Source organism: Andrena cerasifolii, chromosome 14, assembly GCF_050908995.1.
Source record: "Andrena cerasifolii isolate SP2316 chromosome 14, iyAndCera1_principal, whole genome shotgun sequence".
NCBI lineage: Eukaryota > Metazoa > Arthropoda > Insecta > Hymenoptera > Andrenidae > Andrena > Andrena cerasifolii.
In genome coordinates this window covers 5,599,149-5,619,725 of record NC_135131.1, presented here as the reverse complement: position 1 = coordinate 5,619,725, position 20,577 = coordinate 5,599,149, and the positions used below count along the sequence as shown (strand labels likewise).

General features: G+C 48.6%; 1 protein-coding gene across 2 annotated transcripts in view; it reads left to right on the top strand.

Annotated features, from left to right (window-relative positions):
• Positions 1 to 20,577, top strand: part of Nlg-4 (neuroligin 4) — a 249,389-nt gene that overhangs the window by 204,697 nt on the left and 24,115 nt on the right. For both annotated transcript variants that reach the window (XM_076826413.1, XM_076826412.1), the window contains exon 10: positions 2,035 to 2,162. In XM_076826413.1, coding sequence (XP_076682528.1) covers positions 2,035 to 2,162 — 128 coding nt within the window. The remainder of the gene's footprint in view (positions 1 to 2,034; positions 2,163 to 20,577) is intronic.

Genomic DNA, 20,577 nt, shown 5'->3' with positions numbered 1-20,577 from the left:
TTAACTTTCTACAAAATTGCGATTGTGACGAATTAACAGTGTACAACAACCGCCTCGTGTTACTTATTGTTTAACGTCATGGAGGTTGCAGCATAATAACCAGTGCTCAAAGTACTGGTCGCGCGTGCGTGTCTAGCCCGTCACTGTCTAATACTACTTAGCGCCACTTTAGCTTGCGCGATATGCAGCGTACGTTTTAACCTTTAGAAGGCCGGGATTTTTTCATTGAAATTGTAAATTTTATTTACTTAAAATTTACGCATATATACCACCAAAATGGCCGGAAAACTATCCAAATTGTGTTGGCCACTATAGTGTCCAGCCCGGCCCTCTAAAGGTTAAGAGGTTATGCCTACCTGTGGGGTTTAAAAAAACATGTATATTCGGGAATTTTGGGGGGAAAAACTTGAAGGCTTTTTTAATCAAACCTTTATGTATTCGAAAGGGTACATGTTAAACTACTTGTATTAATTTTTGCGATGGAAAATATAAATAAATAAAAAAAATATCAGCGATCTTCCGGCAGCGATTTCTTTTTTCAGTAGTTTGCGGTGACCACGCTAATTTTAACCCAGTTCATCCGAAATAAAAAATTCACGGGATTTTAGTTAGTATATTAGATTATCTAGTCCTTACTCGTTCATTATATCGAAAAAATAATCTAAAAATTGCTCTCACTTTTCATCATTTTTCATCTGTAAAATAAAAACTAGGCAACGAAGATGAAAAAGCCAGGACGAAGGACAAGATAATCTAATATAGTAACTAAATTAGATCAAATTTTTCTGATAAACTAGGTCAAAGCTATAATGGTCACCGTAAAGTGCTTAAATAAAAAAACGCTGCCGGGAGATAGCCTATAACTCCATTATTTATTTAGATATCATTGCAAAAAAAAACTACAAGAACTTTAAAATACATACTTTCGAGTATACAACTATTTATTTAAAAAAGTCCAAGTTTTTGAGAAAAAAATCCGGAAAATACTTGTTTTCAGACCTTACAGGTAGGCATAACCCCTTAAGAAGATAATGAGAGTTGCGTGTGAAGCAAGAGAATGAGCGTCTAACCCATTACTGGCTAATACTACTAACGCCTGCCTCTATTCCCCACGTGCCAGACTCCTATTGGTTTTAACAAGATAAAAAACTTGTCTCTAAAAGACGACGTTTGCTTCTCTTCGACCTTCGACCCCTCCGGCTCGCCCTTTATAAAAATACAGAGGGTGGAGATATACGGGGTGAAAATGCTGCTCCAGGGTCGCTCAAAGGACACGCAGGGACGTATATGTCGATATAAACGACACCCTCACCTAGTATTATTTTCTGCGAGCGGGACAAAGTAACCGTGGCGTGTGTCACAGGGTGCTGTGGGGGTTGTCGGCCCTTCGTTGCATGCACAAGGCGCGCGGGCGACCAAAGTTCTCGATAGTGAATTATGCCACGGCCGTGTCTCGAATCCCCGTGCGAACGGACCTGCCCGATTGTGGATTCCGCGGTCGTCTTTTTCCAGCCACTCCGTGGTCGGACTCAGAACGCGCGAACAAAGCGCACGTCGCAGCCTCGCTGCTTAATTCCCTTTCGATTCCCTACTTGTTGCGCTAATTCACCGGCAACCGATGCGCGGTTTTCTCCACCCGGGGCCGCAAGTCTCCACTCCAACTGCACGATTCAAAGAGTACTTAAGGAACATTGTAGCTCCGAGGCTCGTTGCGGTTGGTAATCTTGCGTTTTAGGTGTTCGACGGAATGTAAATGAAGGCTCCAGAGCTGGAGGTATATACTAACTTCGTTGACGGCGAACAACAGCTGCGTTGCGCTAACAATAAGGAGCAGGTCGCCCGACTAAGCGCCGACCGATACTACTTATTCCTGGCTGACTAAGCGTTAGCTAATTCTACTGACACCAAACTTCCGCAAAGTACACAGCCCGTGTGACAGCCCCGCGCGTTCCACTCCAAGCTCCATTGTCCGCGGGACCGTTTCCCGCGATCGATATCGATAATCTAAGCATACGATTGGCGTTCTCCTTGCAGGAATCCGAACGTGATCGATCACCACGGCCGAAACGACACGCTCCTGCCGACCACCCGGGAGAAGAGCCGTTTCCGCAGTTTGACGTGGGATCAGTACGACCCGGTGCACCAGAAATACCTGGAAATCGGTGAGTCAACAACGCACGAAGGCCTCTTTCCTCATCCCCTTCGGAGCGCATGTAGCGCGCGTAGTCATAATTATTCGTTTCCACGTATCCTGTCGAGCAGCTAATTAAACGAACCGCCTTTCGCGTAAGCGTACGCGAAATAATTCCGCGCAGAGCCGCGTAACTCGCGAGGATAGTGCGAGTCGAATTAACCGGGATCCAGAGGCGCCCGGGGGCCACATTTCATTGCGACGCTCGTCCGGAGTGCAGCGAACGCGCGCGCGTTCAAAGAAAGCGGGCGAAATGAAGTGGCAGGGCAGAAACGCAGCGCTCGCCAGGAGGCCGCTCGCGCTGGTCCAGCTGGCGGAGAGAGAGAGAGAGAGAGGGAGAGAGAGAGAGAGCCCAGGGAAAGACTTTCCGCGAGGTCATTTTTATTTCCAGCGGCTCTCGAGCACGACAAATGACGTGAAAGGAACTCTTTGACCTGAAAAAGAATTTGCGGTCTCTCTCCCCGCTGCTTCTTCTTCCACCACACTCTCCCTTTCCGTCTGTGTCTCCTTCCTTCTCCAACCTCCTCCCTGCCTCCCTTTTCTCCATCCTCTACTTTGCCCGGTTTTTTTGCCACGCGTAACCGTACGACGGACAGCGGCATAATTCCATTAGCATTTGAAGGCAATGTAAAAGCACTAATTAAGCTAATTAGGAGTGTTTCATGGCAGCGATGCTCTTGATGCCGCGCCGTATTTCACGCGGCAGAAAGAAACGCGGCGCGGCGTACGTGAAAATGTAGCGGACTAATTAGAACAGAAGGGGCTATGCCTCCTTGATGTAATCGAGCTCAAGAGCGGGCTCACCTCAAGGAGTAAATGACTTTCAACGTTCGTTTAATCAATTCCTTGGTGTTAAACAGAATCGCGCAGAAATACACCGCTGCGCGAAACTTCCGGAAACTACCCGGCTGTCTTTTGTAACTCCACAATGTTGTAACTTCAGAGCGCAGTCTGTTCCGTCTACAATTAATCTAGGATCCTTTAATAAACTTTGTCGCTTTGTAAGGAAGCTAGTGGACGTCTATCGGGGTCAAGATTAATATTAGTGCTGGCCGATATTCGCATATCCTGCTGGTAATAACTGGCCGATCTAATCGCGTCCTCCGGACACCATCGAGGCCGGGACCACCGCCGCGATGAAATATTGAGCTGTCAAGTGTGCCGCGTGTGTGTATGATACTTGAGTGGGCCAGAAACTCACCGAACGTATCAGAGGATCGTTTCATTAATGAGTGATCAATAGCAGGGCATAATCGCGCCGACTCTGGCTTAACCGCCTGACCACCGCGCTGTCGGCCACTTCTATTGTGCCTAATATGTTATTACCGTTAGTCCAATCGCTGGGAATTCATTAAGCACTAATTATCTCGCACGTTACTGACAATGTTATCGAGTTTTCGAGGATCTCCAACGAGTGCCGCGGCTGAACTCATTAGTCCGCGCGTTCTAGTCACCGTGCCTAGCTTTTAATCATTCTGCCTAACTTTTCACACCCCCTTCGACCTCTGTATGAGCACAATGATTCTTGTCGGAGTGCGGGTTTGGAAAAAAAATGCCAGAATTCTCCTCAGTACACCGTTCCTTCGGTCATCTCCTTTTTCTCGCGCGCGATCGTGTCGCCGGTTGGAGGAAAAGGGGAAGAACAGGATTCGTTCGATCGACAACAGCCCGCAAAACAGATCACCGGTAGTTCTGGAAGGATTCAGTACCGTTCTGTATCGGTCGAGACGATCGGTGGGCGCGGCGGAAACACCGCTTGAAATCGGCCAGACACGACGCGACGCGCGGTACACGTCCGCCTAGCCGTCTCCATTTCTCAGGGAGGTTGGTGAAAAATCACGGCGAAACGATCGCCCGCATTCCGTCCTTGGCTCGTCTCTTCCCGATCCTCGCTCAGCTCTGCCGCGATCCAAGAAAAATGGGCCGTGAGAATGGACCGGAAGGGGAGCGAGCCTGGCGCGCCGCGCCGCCCCGTGATTAATTTTTTTCCTTTGTCTTTCTTATCTTGGCCGAATGAGAGCCTCGGGCCAATGGGCGGTTCGTTACGAGCCAAGGAGGAATCACCTTCTCCGCCGTGTCGAAAGCGACGGCCCTCGGCCGAGCGATTCTTAAATTACACCGTTTTGGTGCACGTCCGAGGGTAATTAATCCACGGGCCGCTCGAAGGCAGTCGTAGCAGCAGAAATATAACTAATTCAATTCTTCCTACCGTTCCTGTACGTCCCTAGGCTTCTTGCTTCATCCAATCCCGCGCTCTACACGGCCATCCCTTATCTTCAATACGGACACGTGCCGCATCAGCGTCAATTAAGATTCTCCCCTTCTCTGGCGGCCGGCAAGAATCAACCGCAGGGCTAAGACAACGCCTGGCTACCATAATTTACTTGTAGTACACGTCCAAGCCGTTTTCCGTCTTGCGCACTCGTAGCACGTAAGCAAACTCCCTTAGACATCGACAAGAAGCTGGTATTCGGTGCTCTGCCGCGTTTCTGGTGGACCAATCCACGGGGGCTCATCGGTCGGTGGGGAGAAGGGTCTTTGTGCTTTATACATGCCTATTCTTTCGACGGCCCCTCCAGTGTCCTCCAGTGTCCTCCGTAGTTAGAAGAAAGAAGAAGCGACTCCAGTTGAAAATAATGCAAGAGACCAGGCTCGACGAGCTCCGCAGCTCGGCAGCCGCCGTAAAATCTATCTCCACCAGTCCTCCTCTGTCCCCTGGAGCCGTTTGCCAGCACTGCTCCGTATTCGCAGGCGCATGCATCTGGCCGTGCAGTGGCGTAAACACGTCGTCTCGAAGCCGCCGGTTACGGATCCCTCGCGGAGAGGTGTCGCGCGAGCGATCGCGTAATGGGGCTGTCGTGTGCCGCAGCTGCGAAGCGGAGGAGTTCGGCTGTTTGCAAACTACACGTGACCGCGTTTGCCGTATCTGCACAATCTGCATCCTCCTCGCAGTCCACCCGCCCTGCCCGCGCCGCCCCCCTCGGCGCTCAGCCGTCTGCAGGAGTCGCGAAAAAACGAGCGGAAAAAGAGCAGAGGCATGGAGGCAGGAAAGGGAAATGGAAGCGGGGCGAGAGCATTTCGAGCGAGGGATTTCCCGGCCGCAAAGGATCCTCGCGGAAACGATTCTCCGCGGAGGCGGGATCGTGCAAATCGTTTGGTAACGAAGTAAGCAATTCTTGGCGGACCTTCTAACGACCCGCGGCAAACGGCGAGTCTAGGAAATCATTTTTCTTACCCTGGGATCGCGGAATCGTTGGTAACGCGCTCGACAGTACACTAACGGCGAGCTCCTGATAATAACGATATACCGATGGTCTGTTTCGAAAATGAAGTTACTTGAATATTACTCGAGGAAACCGCTAGCGCCTGGAAAAACGCTGAGAACATGCAATATGTATACAGCGTTTTCGGTGTATTTCACGAAAGGAATAGGTAAAGAGTACCGGCCGCACGTGCCCGCCGCAGCAAATGCAAAGCTTTCATTGGCGGGGAAACCAGGGCTGGTTGTCTCAAGGGGTAGGTTGACCAATTGTTAATAACACTGCACCGACATGTGCTCCACTGCGGAAAGATTTACTGTAGAAAGAAGTCACTTCTATTATGCCATGCATTTCTGTCCGATACCGCGATAGCACGTTTTTTAACAATTTTTTAAAAATTTTATGCTTTCACGCTCTATATAGGTAGTTACGATAGAATAAAAGTTAAGGAACTATTTTAAAGTTTGTTTATTAGACGATCTATTGACATAGTATTTTCGTTTTGTTCTTACGTAAATGGTCCATGGGAAATACTGTGCCGGTTGCAAAACTACCATGAAGCAAATGAATCGCTGTTTCCGCGCTGCATTGAACGCGTGCCTTTGCGTAGTATAATACGTCGCAAATATCGGATCGACGAGAATTCGAATGGAAGATTTCACAGGTATCGCTCAGAGTAATCCGTAATCTGTGACCAAATGTGTGCAAACCACGCGCGTTCGATTTCAATTCAAGCTTCTTTTCCGTGCCTGGATTTCCAACCTCCCCCTTCTCCCAAGGAAAAAATTTGCGATTCAGTTCGCCGTTACCTCGCCATTCTCTCCTTCCGCGGCGGTCGCGCTGTCATAATCATAAAAACGAGCAGCAACGTTTTACAACTCTCTCGGTAAATACATCCAGCGAAGGGCCGTTTCCTTTCGAATGAAAAGACCGCGGCGATCTCGGTACCTACCCTCAACTGCGCGGCGACTTTTCCAAAGAGATGCGCGCGATCGAATGAGAAACGAAGGGGGCAGTCGATCTATCGTCTCGCGATCAGCTACAGGCGAGACTATTCGACCTGGCGGAAGCGGAAAAAGAGCTCAGCCCTCCCGTTATAACGGAAGCTAGTGAAACGGTGTAGTAAAGGTTCGTTAAACGCGACTTCACTGCGAGGCATCCTGTAACGTCTTCCCTTCCTTCTACTGGTACTTGCACAAGGCGAGAGTGCCTGCGAGCCAGAGGAACGGCGGAAGTCGATAATCGCTTGTCATGAATCCGAAATTACACGGGGATATTCCGGCACGCTCCATTTAGAAGGGACGCAATCTAAGGGGATAATATCTGGAGTCGTTGAACATTTTTAACGATATATTCCGAAGGAACGGCGCGGTTTCCACCCCGTAAGACGTCCCCTTGCGTCCAGAGGCCATCTTTCCCGCTTCCTCCGGGCTTCTCGCGAACGTGCCGGGGCGAGTTCAACGGGCAACGCTTGCCGCGAAACGAGATACTCAAGCAGAGACAGAATTTCGGCTCGGTCCCGAGGGAAGGCTTTAAAATGCCGGCCACAACGTGATATTAAAATTCGCGACTCCAGCAGCGCGGCGGTAAGTTTACGTCTAATTAAAACCGTGGCAGCCGCGCATCTTTTTATACCTCGCGGCGAAAGAAATTGCGCTGGAACGCGTAATTGTTAAATGAGTAACGAGTTCTATTTCGACGCCTTGTTGCCCGCCTTCTGCCACTGGCAACATCTTTCTCTACTTGCCCCGCATTCACTTCGTTAAGGTCCTGAAACGGGAAGCTTAGTTCCGCGGGTAACTGTCGAGAAATATTTGCCAAGTCTTCGCGACGGTTCAGATAGAGGGACCTAATGAACTCGATGGAAGAAAGCTTCGGTGGGTCTCGGTTTCTATTATAAACTTGAATATCGATGTATCTGGCGACGGGGTGGAAACCAGCGTCGTATTTCAAAGTCGACAATTTCTAGACCGGTGACTAACGAAACGACAATGCCCCGGCGCGAATTATGAACGAACAGTTTATCAGGCTGATCGATCACGCCTGCGGCCCCGGTATCGGGGCACGGTATCGAAGCCGGATTAACGATAACGGCTGACACGATCCGCGATACAGCTTCCCGTCGTTGCACCGGCGTCGATTTATAATCGAGCTTTTATTAAACATTTCCGGGTACCGTTTCGAAATAGAACGAGAAAGGTCGACGATAAAGTCCGCGAAGTTTGCTCGCTTGATGGCCACGTTTCGCGGAACACTCGACGATTGCCGGGATCAAGGGGATTCGGTGTTTGGACTTGGTCAATTTTTGCGGCCGGCTTCCTTTATTTTTCACAACAGCTAACACAGTACGCCCAGCTATCCCGGCGGGATCATCCGCGGGCTGAATCGTAAAACCTGCGCGTCAACTTCCCGGAGTAGAGGGGCCGAAATCGACTTTCCGCGGAATATCAGCGGGAAACAGAATTGTTAGTACGTTGTATCGGAGTTGGCACTAGCAGAAGCGATCCTACGGCGATTTTCAGATTCCAGAGATGATTTCGGCTCCGTGGATAGGAAATTCATCGTTCATCATCGTCGAGCGGGATTATAAACGTTCCCCGGGAAATATGCTACCTCTCGCCGACCGTGTAGCACCTCTGTGTTTTCTCCCCCGAAACTGGCATCCGTTTTAATTAAAGGGCTGGTATTAATTTAGTGGTAGCCGCTGAGAAAATTATTAACCGTTCCTGCGACGAATGCGACGGTTTTCGAGCTGCTGACGGAGGCCAGGGCTTTCGAGGCGGCGAAAGGCAAAGGGGAGTCGCAGACAGATTCATTTCCTCGAGTGTCCGAGAGTCCATCGAACGCGACTTAGAGATGCTGGCGGTGTAGGGGGTTGGAGACGAATCGAAGCGGAATTTAATTCTACTTAAACTCGGCTCAACGTGCCCGTCGAAACGACCAGTTTGAAATTCGTTCGAAACTTCCTATCAAAGTCTAATTTAGGCTACAGTGAGCCGAGCTGCGTCTTTTGTCGTGTTATTCGTAATAACAGGGGGGTCGTCACTGCGCTGCGAAAGCGTAAGATTGTATCTGCAGAAAGTTCGAAGGAACGGTCATTCCAGTTTGCTAAGTGGTAATGCAGAATCGATTACTCTTACATCGATGCTTTAAACATTCCTACCCCGCGACTAACTCAAACTGCTCTGCTCGGAAAACTCGCACTGTACATCATGTAATAATGAAATGCGAGAAGTGGGTTCTCGGAAGTGGGGTTCAAGAATGTGGACCTCGGTTTAAGCTTGAACCGTTCGATGCAGAAGCGAGGATGTTGATCTTTTTCGAACTGCAACTATGCAGTCGAAAATAATTAATTTGAACAGTAATGATTTATGAAGGTAAAGGTGAGAAACTCCCCGGCGCAAAACGAGAGCGTCATTTCCGATAAAACTTCAGAAGCGATATTGAACTTTCGCGGAAGTTCCGCGGGAATTTTCGGCTCCCCACGTGAGCTATTTAATCGCATAAATTAAGCTCTGCCGTCGTCCGGGAAACAAATTTGCCAAAACTTTGATTACGTTAAACAACACTGCGCGTGTTTGCCGATGAAAAACCGAGTTAAACTCTCGTTGAATAGGTTTGCCCGACCTATGCGCCGTTTACTTTGGATGCCCGTTCGACAAATACAACTGATAACGCGGGGATGGGGGATACCGTGAAATAGGAGATCAGGCGCACCGTTAAGGGGGTAGGTTACCCTCGACAGCCCAAAAATAGCCCCATTTCAAACACAAATTCTGCAGTAATAAATAAACATAGAGTGTACTTCTGTTTTTTTTTTTCAATCGTCATTGCGTTAACTTCGATACCCGAATGCACCGTCTGACAATCTCGCGAAGCGAAAACGTTTTTATAATCAATAAAGCAGTCCCCCCAAAAAATTAATACAATTTTTATATTGAAATATACGAGTCTATCCTTTTTCTGTATTGAAAAATATTTTTTATCGCATCTCCCTGTAAATATTCATTCACATCGTTGAAGCGGTTTTCGGGATTTTATGTCCACCGCTGTGGAAAGCGTAGTTCATGGGAAATCGCGTTTAAAGTTAGCCATGCAGTTTTGCCGTACTTTACGCATTAATAATTGCTACCTACGTGTTTCAATCGATGGCTGGTCAATACATTACTCAGGGAAATCAGGGAATTATGTGTAAGTCCTTCAATAACCTTGAATAAAAAACAAAGGCCCGCCACGACTCTCCTGCTGTCAAGAGTCCGAATATTCATATTTTGCATAAGCGAAGAATAGTCGTCTTTGAGGGTAACCTACCCCCTTAAGCCAACGATTAAAGCAGGTAGACTGACTACGTAATTAGACGCTGGACTAAGGGTACCGTTTAAAGCTCTTCGTCCTAGACCGAAATCTAGGAAACTCTACCAAGAACTATAAAAATTCTTTGCATTAAAATGGTATCATAGACGCGCCGCGAGCGTCCAGAAGGAATTCGTTAATATCCTTTGCCAGAGTCGCCCGCGCTCCCAGATTTATTCGGCTGATTACCGGGGAGAAGTTTGCATAACGTAGCCCCGAATCGGCGAGAAGTTTTGCCAACTTTTCTCCTCGCGCTTCTCGCGGCTGAATCCATTACGCGGATCCAAGGGGAAACTGATACAGGTATACGGAAGAAGAAGCCGCGCCGGCTCGCTCTTCTTTATACCGAGCTGGCAGGGGAATATCTCGCGGAGGAGACGGCGATACGACTCGGAGAGCGGTGAAACTTTTCCAGGTACAAACATTGTCGTCCAAGCAGAGGATCGTAAGAAAGTAGGATCGCTGGGACGTCGTGTAAGTTTCCCGTCTGCTCGCGCATGCTTTACAGCCTGGATCGGTGAACTTTCTCGGCGTTGCAGCGCGATACGCACAGACTCGCCCCTCGGACCTGGCTCTCGAGTAAGACAAAGGGTCCGGTGGATCGGAGGATTGGAGCCAGATTATACGATGCAGCGTTTCGTAAACGAATTAAGCCTCGGAACATCCGTAGCCGATTAAAATCCCTGGGAAAGCCACGAAAGCGGATCATTGATGTCGCGACGGGCGGAACAAGTTCGATGGGTGTCGCCCTCGATATTTCGCAATAAATTAGTAAGTACACGCGGGTTCCTTGCCGAGTTTTCGGCGGTGGCTCAACTAATCTCGGTAAGAGCAAAGTCCCGGCGCGTCGGAACTTCGACGGGGGAAGTTGCTGTTTAGCGCTTTATACGTTCGACGATAGTCTGTGGCAGTGCTCGCGCGGCTGTTTCGACTGGCTTGCCATCTTTAATCCTGGGGATAAGGAACAGCCCCAAAAAGGAGCACCGTTCCTCAAGAGCTGACGTTCCCGCCGCTTCACGGCAGCCTTTCATTGGCTTCCACTTCCATTCAATTCGTTTTATCGAACCTCGCCTTGATTAATCCGCCAACGATTCGTCGGGGGATTGCTAAACGCAGGGAGCAGTTGCTGGCGCGATCATAAACAGCCAGGGACGTTGGAAGAATGCACATTGAAATTATACTTTTCAAACTAACAATCCCCGCGTAATCACGTCCAAATAGTTCGTCAAATATAAACCTTCGCTTTTCCCCGCGCAGATCTAAACAGAAAGAATACCCTGCGTGACGAAATTATAAAACACGAACACGGAACTATGCGAACAGAGGAACTAAATGCGAGGGGGAAAAAAATCCAGTGTGTCTCTGAAACGTTGGGAATAAAATTGCTGGATACTCTGAACCACTTTACCGTGCGCCCGCGAAAATCTCAGAGTTATCCAAACAGAATTCGCCAGGGGTTTAACTTTTCGTTCGAGCGAAACTGCCCGCTGACAAACGGCGGACGCGTCGCGTCACGCAACAGCGGCAAAAGGGAACGCGAGGGGGTGGACTGCCGCGGGGTGGAGGAAAAAAACCGTTTCCACGCTTCCTTTCCCCTTTCTTCCGGGATTTCGAGCAGTTTTATCGCGCCGATTTTCACGTACAACGACGAAACGAGGCGGCGGCATTACCAGCCGTCACGCACGCGTGTGCAGCAACATAAATCGTCACGTAGTATCACTTAGGCCACGCATACGTGCACTCGTGAATTACTACGTGCTCTCCTACGTACGCTTTATCCTGCCACGTCTCCATCCGTTGCACACGCAGCCGATCTCTCTTCCTCGAAATAGCTCCAGCCACCCCCCGCCCCCTCGCCGTCCCCGCCTTGTTCTCCACGCATCCACGATGCATTTGGCCAGGCTGATGTATCGCGCAAAGTGATACGTAAATTCTAACAACGTTCTCCCGTAGCCAATAGCTTCCGCTCTCTATCGTTCGTTTCTCCCATTCGTTTCCGAGAGGGAGACGGGATTCGTACTGATTAGAGGACAGTGTGAGATCGACGCGCCTACTATGTCGTTTCTTTGGCGATGCAACTCTCTGCGAAGCCTGTGATTCCTTTACAGTTTCGCCAGCGAGTAGATGGCTTTGATATTTCAGGTCGATAGAAATCCGTTCCGGTGATTAAAGGTTTTTTAGAGGTGGATCCGAATGATTCGGGAATTCGGGAATGAGAGTAAAGCGAAGTTCGTTTCTTTGGAGAATAAGCTGCTGCTAACAACGAAGCTTAGATTTCGCGATGAAGAGTGAGAGGAGTATCGAGCGGCGCGTAATGAAACGCTGTGTCTGACCGTACGCCGACCACTACTACTTGCGCCGTCCTCGAAACTCCGTAATTCGCTATTGAAAGGAACGGCACGAGGTGACGAGTGCCTCGACAATGAAGGGACCGGTCACGGAGCGAAACTTTCGCAGGGAATTCTGCAGAGTCATTTCCGCAAACGATAATATTAACATTTAAAGTAAGAGGGAAAGAAAAATGAGCACAAACTTTGCTTCTCTCGGTAAAAAGTTTAAAAAAAATAAAGGTCTGGCAGGTCGCGCCAAATTGCCAGGAAAATAAAATAATAGGGAAAGCTACATTGTCACGCGGAAACTCGTGTCCCCCGTTACAGACCCAATTTCGCCTTTTCATTTCAACTCCAGGCTCCTTCTATAATTTAACAAACTTAGGCGCGAGATTTATCATCCCTTTAAAGACTCCCGATGCATCACGCGGGGTTTTTACGCTCCCGCTTCCATCGGGCAGGAAACAAAGTGGATTCCAACGAGGTGAAAAGTAGCGTTGGCGGTTAAAGGAACGAATGGGGCTCATAATTTGGCGAGATGGACACTGGGGTAATGCTGATGCATTACGAGGATGCGTTAGCTCCGGCAACACGTTCTTACGGCTGATGTGCCGTCAATGCTCAAAGTGTCTCGGGATACGTGGAGCCGTAAAACGTGAATCTATAAAAAAAAATATATAGTCCACGTAAAAGTTCAGTCATCCGTAAAAGGCACTGGAACTTATCTTTCTCTCTTGAAGCAGGCGCGTCGATACAATACGGCTCCCTTCGGTAATTCAAAAAATCTCTCGCTCCCCTTCGTTTCACGTATCACAGGCAGAAACGCGAAGCGGACCAGGGGCTTCCGAATATCGTCATTTCGCTGACATCGAAATACAGTGCCGATAAATTCTGCCCAGCTGAAGAGCCCAGCTGATTAAGCGCAGAAGAGATGGAAATACTTGCCGAGTCAGATGCGTTCGGGAGGAGTCACAAACAACCGAGCGGAGCAAAGAGAAGAACGTTAATCGAATGAACGGGAATTTCACCTCTGTTAATTTAAACAGGCAGAAATTATATAAAGAGAAAATTGAATTTTACGGGAATACAGTTCCCCGTGAGCGAGTGCATTTGCGTTCGATAACCTTCCCCGTGCCCAGCTTAAATTCGTCTCGATAAATATTAATCGTCGAGCGGGCTCACCGCCGAGCGCGGGTAGAAAGTGGATCGCATGCATATTGCAGCGCCTGCAGACGCGTGCGCATGCCGTAGTGCATCCGACGTGTGCATAAGTCGAAGGTGTTCGTAGAATAAGAGAGCAGGGAACTCGCTGGAATGGACGAGACAATGCGAACGTAAGAGGGCACGTACCACGGATAAACGATATTTCGACACCAGGGTAGGCTCGAGGGTTCCCCGTGAATACCAAGCGGGCAAATGGAATTATTATTTCAGGCTACGATACAGACTCGCTCCTCCAAGAACTGTAACCGTGACTCCAGTAATTCCTCTCCCATTACAACAATCGCGTTGGATTAATCTTCGGGATACAAAGGTACCGTTTCGGAGACTGAATTACAATTCTGCATACGCTGGGGGTCGAAAGTGACTGCGTTTCGCGCCGTTACTCGGAACGACGCCGACGGGCTGGCACGCTGCATATCGGGATAATTTTGCAAGCGCAGACAACGCGGAGAAATTCGAAACGGTCCTCTCGAGGAACAATGACAGCTCGGAGAAAAAAGCTTCGACATGGGATCGACAACTCTGCTGCCAAATACGATCGAAGAAAGGATTGGAAACTCGCGATATACTCGACGCTGTCGCGCGGCAGATCCTCCAAGAATAGTTTGCTGGACGTCCAGCGTTAATGAACCCCCGTGCACGGATAGCCAGAGTTGCCGAGAATCGAGAGTCCCCGAACTCGAGCGGAGGCGTTCGTTTCCGTCGTTCAGCCCTAAAAACAACGAGACGACACCGAACTAGAGAGGTACGAGGCTGTGTTAGGGTAGTTCGGCAAACAGGGGCGCGCGAACCAAATTCTCTTACACGATGCTTTCCTAGCCAGACTCTCGAGCCAACCCCGCACATACACATCCTCTTAACGGGGACCGAACTAATGCACGTGGGAACTTGGGCACATTACGACAGCTAGCGTCGATCGGCTAGCAACGTTGAACAACTGGATCAGACTGCGGCACCCCCGCCAAATTGTAATGGCGTCGTATTATCTTGAATCGACTGGTCTCTCGATTACGTTTCGATTCGTTCTCTCCCTCCCTCCGCCCCTCTCTGTCCCTTCGTTATCTCCAGCCCGTTCCATCTATCTGCGACGAAATCGAAATGAACGCCAGTGTGCAGGAGTTGGACGAGATTTTTTATCGCCGCCGTAAAATCGCGACGATCGGTTTTCCACCGAGGGGGGGAAGGGGTGCTGGCTTTTGCGCGGACGTCTAATTGCTCTATTACAGGCTATGAATTTAAGAATTCACGGCACGAACCACGAGTTCCGAGTAACATTTTGATTTCACGCCACACGTGGCTGCTCCCTCTTTCGTTCCTTCTGCCTGAGTAGTTGGTATCGAATTCACCGTGTTTTAAACGTGCAAGCATTCATAATTCCTTAGAAACGTAGACAGGCTATGTCGCGCAGTGTCCCGCTGCACCCACGTCTTGATTCGCGTTCAGTTCGAAAGCAGCTGTCGGTTGTTGGAAAGCTGCAACGGCCTCGCGAAAACTTAAGAGCAAAGTTACCCAGAGCCCAAACTCCAACTTGATATCCCACCCAGCCACACGTACACACGCGCACACTGGTGGCCCATGCAGGCAGACTCGGACCAACCCCCTTCGCCATCGCACGGGGGGGTTTACCTTTATTTTTATGTAGCGAAGTTGGAGCAGTTGTCGATCGTCGGTACGTTAAACCTCGAGCACCGCGAGGAACCGGAGAATAAACGAGCCCGAAAGGGGGAAGGAGACTCTTCAGTTGCACGTTAATTCGACGCGATCCCTTCTTTGAAACCGGAACCACGCTGGGGGATTAGGGTGAACTTCTGGGATCGGGATTCTTGTGGACCCATGCCTCGTTTAAGTAGTTTCAGAAGCGTCAGCTCCATCCCGCTACATTCGAGTGTACTTTCATTCATTACCTAAGGTTAACTCAACTAACTATGTTGTGTGTATATATTCGATATGCGAGCAGAAGTCTAGTTCAAGTCTCCCACTCTCCCCTGTGTACAATTTCAACGATCACCGCTAAATATCCCATCGAATCGCCATTCCAACGTCATCGGGGCCCGCCCCCGCACAAATCATCGACCGCAATAGCGTTGCGAACCGTCACATCGGTTATTTGAGCCGGTGAAATTATTTAACGGAATAGTAATTAGAGCCCGTGCGTGCGAGCCAAGAGAAACGATGAATTTGCCGGCTAGCCCCGCTAAATAGCATGCCGATTGTAACGTTCAGCAAATAAGATACAATTTACCCGGCAAGCGTGACCCTCTGCGGTGCTGTCGCGTTAACGAAATTGAGAGTGAACTTATTACCGGGCAACTCCGCGCTAACTGAGAGGATTACGCCGCGGCGGTCGTTACAAACGCGTGCCGCAAACAGAAATTTATGGCGCGTAATTGACGGGCACAGCCGCGAATAAATACAACAGATACCACCGTAGATCATGCGAGTGGAACGACGGGGGTTAATCCACGTACACAAAGCTGACACCTAGAATTATAGCGCGCGCACGCCAGCGACAATGGCCGACGGGAGACGGGCGCGCGTTTACGCACGTGCACCCTCTTGTGTGCTCTGGGACTTCTGAGGGACAGCTGCCTTCATGCAAGAAAACCAATTACCGAATTACCCTACAACTACTCCCGAAACGACATGCAATTAATTCCGCCAGATTCATGGTGTCACGCGTGCAGAACCTTACGGGTCCCCTCCGCGGCAGGCTTCTGGTTACTTTAGAAATGAATTAACGACGCATACCCCACCGCGAAGGACTAAAACTTTTCAACACAGACCGATCAGTTTAGCCTCGCAGGCTCGGCATCGGTAAGCCTGCCGAGGTGACCGGGACATGCTTCCGAGGAATAACCAGCCACGAAACAAGCCTTGAGCTTTGGGGAAAGGAAATAGCACAGGTATAATGTACTCGCAGCCTGAGGAGTATCTCTTTAGACCGCACTTCTACCCCGCGATATAGTACCATCAGCATATCCGTGGATATTTGCGCGATCAGAGGATCTAGAGTGGTAATCACGAAAGCAGAAATTCGGCTGAGTGGTGGAGAGAGAGCGGGCGCGGGTAAATTAAATCATCTTGCCGATCTCGTGACAGCAATTGACATCAAGAGGGCAAAGTAGCGATTTGCGAGGTAGCGTAGGTGCGAGCTCTATGAAATTGTTTCGCGTACATGCTGGGGGAATCTGTGTGGCGTTCCCGCACACCCGTTCAACCTGCCACCTACGCGCGCAAACAGCCCAGTGTCCAGTTAATTTATGCTCGAACCATATCCACGTACACGGCCGGAATACGGAACCGCCGCGTGCATTACATAAACTCGAAACATGCCGCAGAGGGACGGCTGGTCGTAAAGGCTGATGGAAACGGGCTCATCAGCTTCCGTATAACCGTCGATCCTTTAACTCGCTCGGTTTAATCTTTGGCGCTTGATCGGCGATACTCGTGTCCCCGATTTTCGGCCTGGCCTTGAGGAACAGATCTGTTCGAACGGCTATTAGACAGTGCGACGCGGTTCACGATGTCTTTAGCGGTCGTATCGCGATCATATCACGACAGAGATCGGCTGTCCCTTCTCTAGAGCTGCTAAATGAGGCTTCGCGTGAAGTAACGTGGTAATTTGGCTGTTATAGTGCAAATGTTTAATGTTTATTCAGTTACAACCAATTCAATTACCGCACTTCAAATTAACATTGTTTATTAAATAAAGAACTGATACGCAAACGTGTGGAAAATTGATAAAATACATTGCCTTCTTAATTGATTCTTCCGTGCCAATCAATTATTATTTCTTAAAAAGAATAACGCTTATTATCGACCTATAGTTTAGGGGGGAAACTCCAGGAAACTGTAGCAACTAGTACGGTAAAAGTTACTTTGTGGTGGTCAGCCTTATTGCTTCCACCAATGAAAAGCACGCTGCAGTTGCACGCAATTATTCCACCGTTGGCTAATTTTAATCTTCGAGCGAGTAGCGGGGGAATTTGTTCTTTTTCCTGTCCAGCCGAGTGATCGAGTAGCGACCACCAGGCTTCCAGCGGATGGTCACGGGATTCATCCATAATGCAAACACTTTTTTCGGCTACTTAAGAGCTACTGAAGTAAGTAATCGGTCTGGAAAAGCGACACGGTCGACGGATTGCGTGGCTATCGATTTCTACTTAGAAGAAATTCCAAGGAGGGAGTTGAAAGACGTATTTTCATTTGGGATACTTAACCGGGTTAGTGTCTCCTCGTCTCATCCAATATTCATTTCACCCCTGAGAACCCTTAATCCTGGAGACTCGCGTTCTATTCACCATCTTAACAAAATACAGTTTTATTCCGCGCGGAATTCACCCTGTACTTTTAAATCGCGCCTAAACGATTCGGCGATTCCTTAACAGAGATCAAATTGCTTGCGCGAGTCATTTAACAGGAATAGCTCGCTTCTTTGGTTTAAAGTTGAGAGTAAGTAGTATTAGACTGTCTGCGGCGGACGCCGCGAGGTCTGCCCGGCTACGGACTTACGCTACTGACCGCCAACTGCAGCGTCCAATTCATCGAATTACAGAGCTCGTGATAAATCACAGGCACTCCTTTAATTCTCGCAAACTAACGAAACCACCGTTGTCACTGCTCCCCTCCTTTAAGAGGCTACAAAATGAAACACCGTGTTCCAAGGTTACTCGTCGGAAGAGATATTCCAGACGATATCAAAGCGTCTTTGGCTACTCGGTCGCGCGGGGACGCGAAATCGGTTTCATTCAGACACAGCTGCTCGGTCTCGGGCCTCGAATTTCACGGCTCACTGCCCCGAACTTTACTCTTCCCTGGACCGGGAGATCTCTCGAAAGCATGTCCTCTTAAATACGCCGAGACTCCGAAAGAGGCGGGTGGATCGAAAGCAAATTAATGATTCAGGTTAGCTCGCGACAAATTGGAAAACAGGAATGTTTCATGACGAAGGGAAGACATTGAAGCGACCGTCACAAAGTTCAGGAATCTTTTACATTTCCAATAAATAAGACACCTCGAGACGTCCTAATTGAACGAGTAATTTCCACGGGGTTGCGTTATTTGTTTTTCGTAATCCGCAGCGGGAGTACCGGTACAGAGGTCAATTAATTAAAATACGAGGCAGCCGGTACACTAAAAGCTCCGTCGGGTTGCGTCTCCACAGGCTCAGAACACTTTTTAATTCCTCTTTAACGCTGGCCTCGCCGCGACGTCCGGCTGACAGCGTAATCTTAATTATTTCCGCGCGCAGAGACGCGAAAGCCCTCCGTCACAGCTTCATCCCCCCGTTGACGCGAACACGACGAGTTCCCTATAACAGCCGCTAAGCCGCGCCGTGGGCACATTAATTCTTAACGCCAAATTGGCATCGCGTTAGCGCCGCTCCGTCACTGTAATACCATGATTAACTGGGACACACCGGGCCCACCGAGCCATTCGTTTGTCCCGACGGCCGCGCCGGAAATAATCGAATGTCCCGATATGTAGCTTGGATTCATCGCTTCCCGCTGCCGACGAAATTGAGCGTGTGCTCGAACAGCTCTGCACGTGAAAAATAAGAAACACGAGGCCATGTTAAACAGTCCCGCCAGGGGTTGGTCAACGGGACTTTCGATTCGGGGAAGGAAATTTAGATTAAAGACCTGAGGGACCTTTAGTCCTTGCTGGCTACTCTTCGGGAATCTCAGAAGGATGATTAGAAAGAGAGACTAGAAACTTTCGCTTTTAACCTTTCGTGGTCACACTTCTATAAAGTGATTATTATTTTTATTTTTATTTTTATTTATAAGAAAGTAATATAAGTAGTAAATTTCTCGAATTACATTAGAATACAAATTTTTCATTTTTTCGATAAAATCTACGCGTAGTTGGCATTTTGTAATGGCTGCCGCTCACCAACGGACGTTCCGATTCAAAAACTGACGGTCTGTACCGTAAGAGGAAACCTCAAATATCCATAAAATGGCAGGTCAATGCCATTTCAAAGCCACGAACTTACCGCTATCAAGCTTCAAAGTTAAAAGCGGGTCTATTGCACCCAGTGTGACCATGAAATGTTAAAGTAGAAAGGAATGATAAAAGAGAAGATGGGAAGACTTGAATGATCGAGGAATACCGTTGTGATATCCTGTTATCCCTCGTTTCAACTAAACGAGCAGTGGTTTGTCGACAAGTCGTCGGGCGTTTGAGTAATTTTTGAAAAATAAAGAGCGCACAGGAGGTAAATGATCAAACGATATATTTTCGATTTTAACGCGTTAATTGAAACTGCATTTCGTACTCGGAAACGGTCCGCAGCCGCGCTGGGAACGACGTGCGCGTTTTCAATTTCAAATTAAAATCGCGTCACATCGTTTGACCGTGACAGAAAGTATTGCGTAAACGAGGGGAAATATACGGACGGATGGGAAGAATGTTTTGTTCGGGGTGCATTGAAAATTAAATCTGCCGGTGCCCCGCCTTTGCCACAAACAAGCGGGGAATTAAAACTGTGTCTCCGCTTTGCCCGGGAATAATTGAAACAAGCCGCTCGAGGCCGTTTACTCAAAGCGACGAGCGTCAATTTAGTGGTCAACCCGGTGCTTGTGCCCGACGCGCATTTTTTATAGTACTCCGCCCTTTAATCAATAATATATTACGTTCACAGCAATTTCTCATGTAATAACTGCTTGCAATTATCGGCTAATAATAAGAAATTGAAAGTGTTAATTACTTCCCTTCGAAATATAGATTACTGCCTAGCCAAACAAATACACAGCCCCGCTAACGCCATAATTTCGTAACGCGAAAGAAATTCAGAAACCATTATCACCCCCGTTCCCGAGATCCTTATGAATTCCGTCGACTTAGAATATAATTACGCGAGATTTCCTCGCCCGTCAATGTCAAAGACAGAAAACTTCCGAGAGGACCTGTCTGGCTGGCGATATGAACAGAAAGCCTGTTTGCCGCTGGACAATATCACCCCCTTCGTTTCGTTTTTAAATTAAAAATTCCCACCGACGCGCCACAGTCCAGGAATGTTGATTACACTTTGATCAGTTCGTGGGAAATTAATTTCGCTCCTAAAACAACTGCATTTAACTCTGCGAAATAGATTCTTTTACGGGCAAACGCTGAATGGAATTCGCGGAACGAACCGCTTCTCTGTCAGCAGAAAATCCTGCATAAAATTCTCGGCCAAGTTTCCACAAAACAAGGTTGAATAATTTCATGGGAT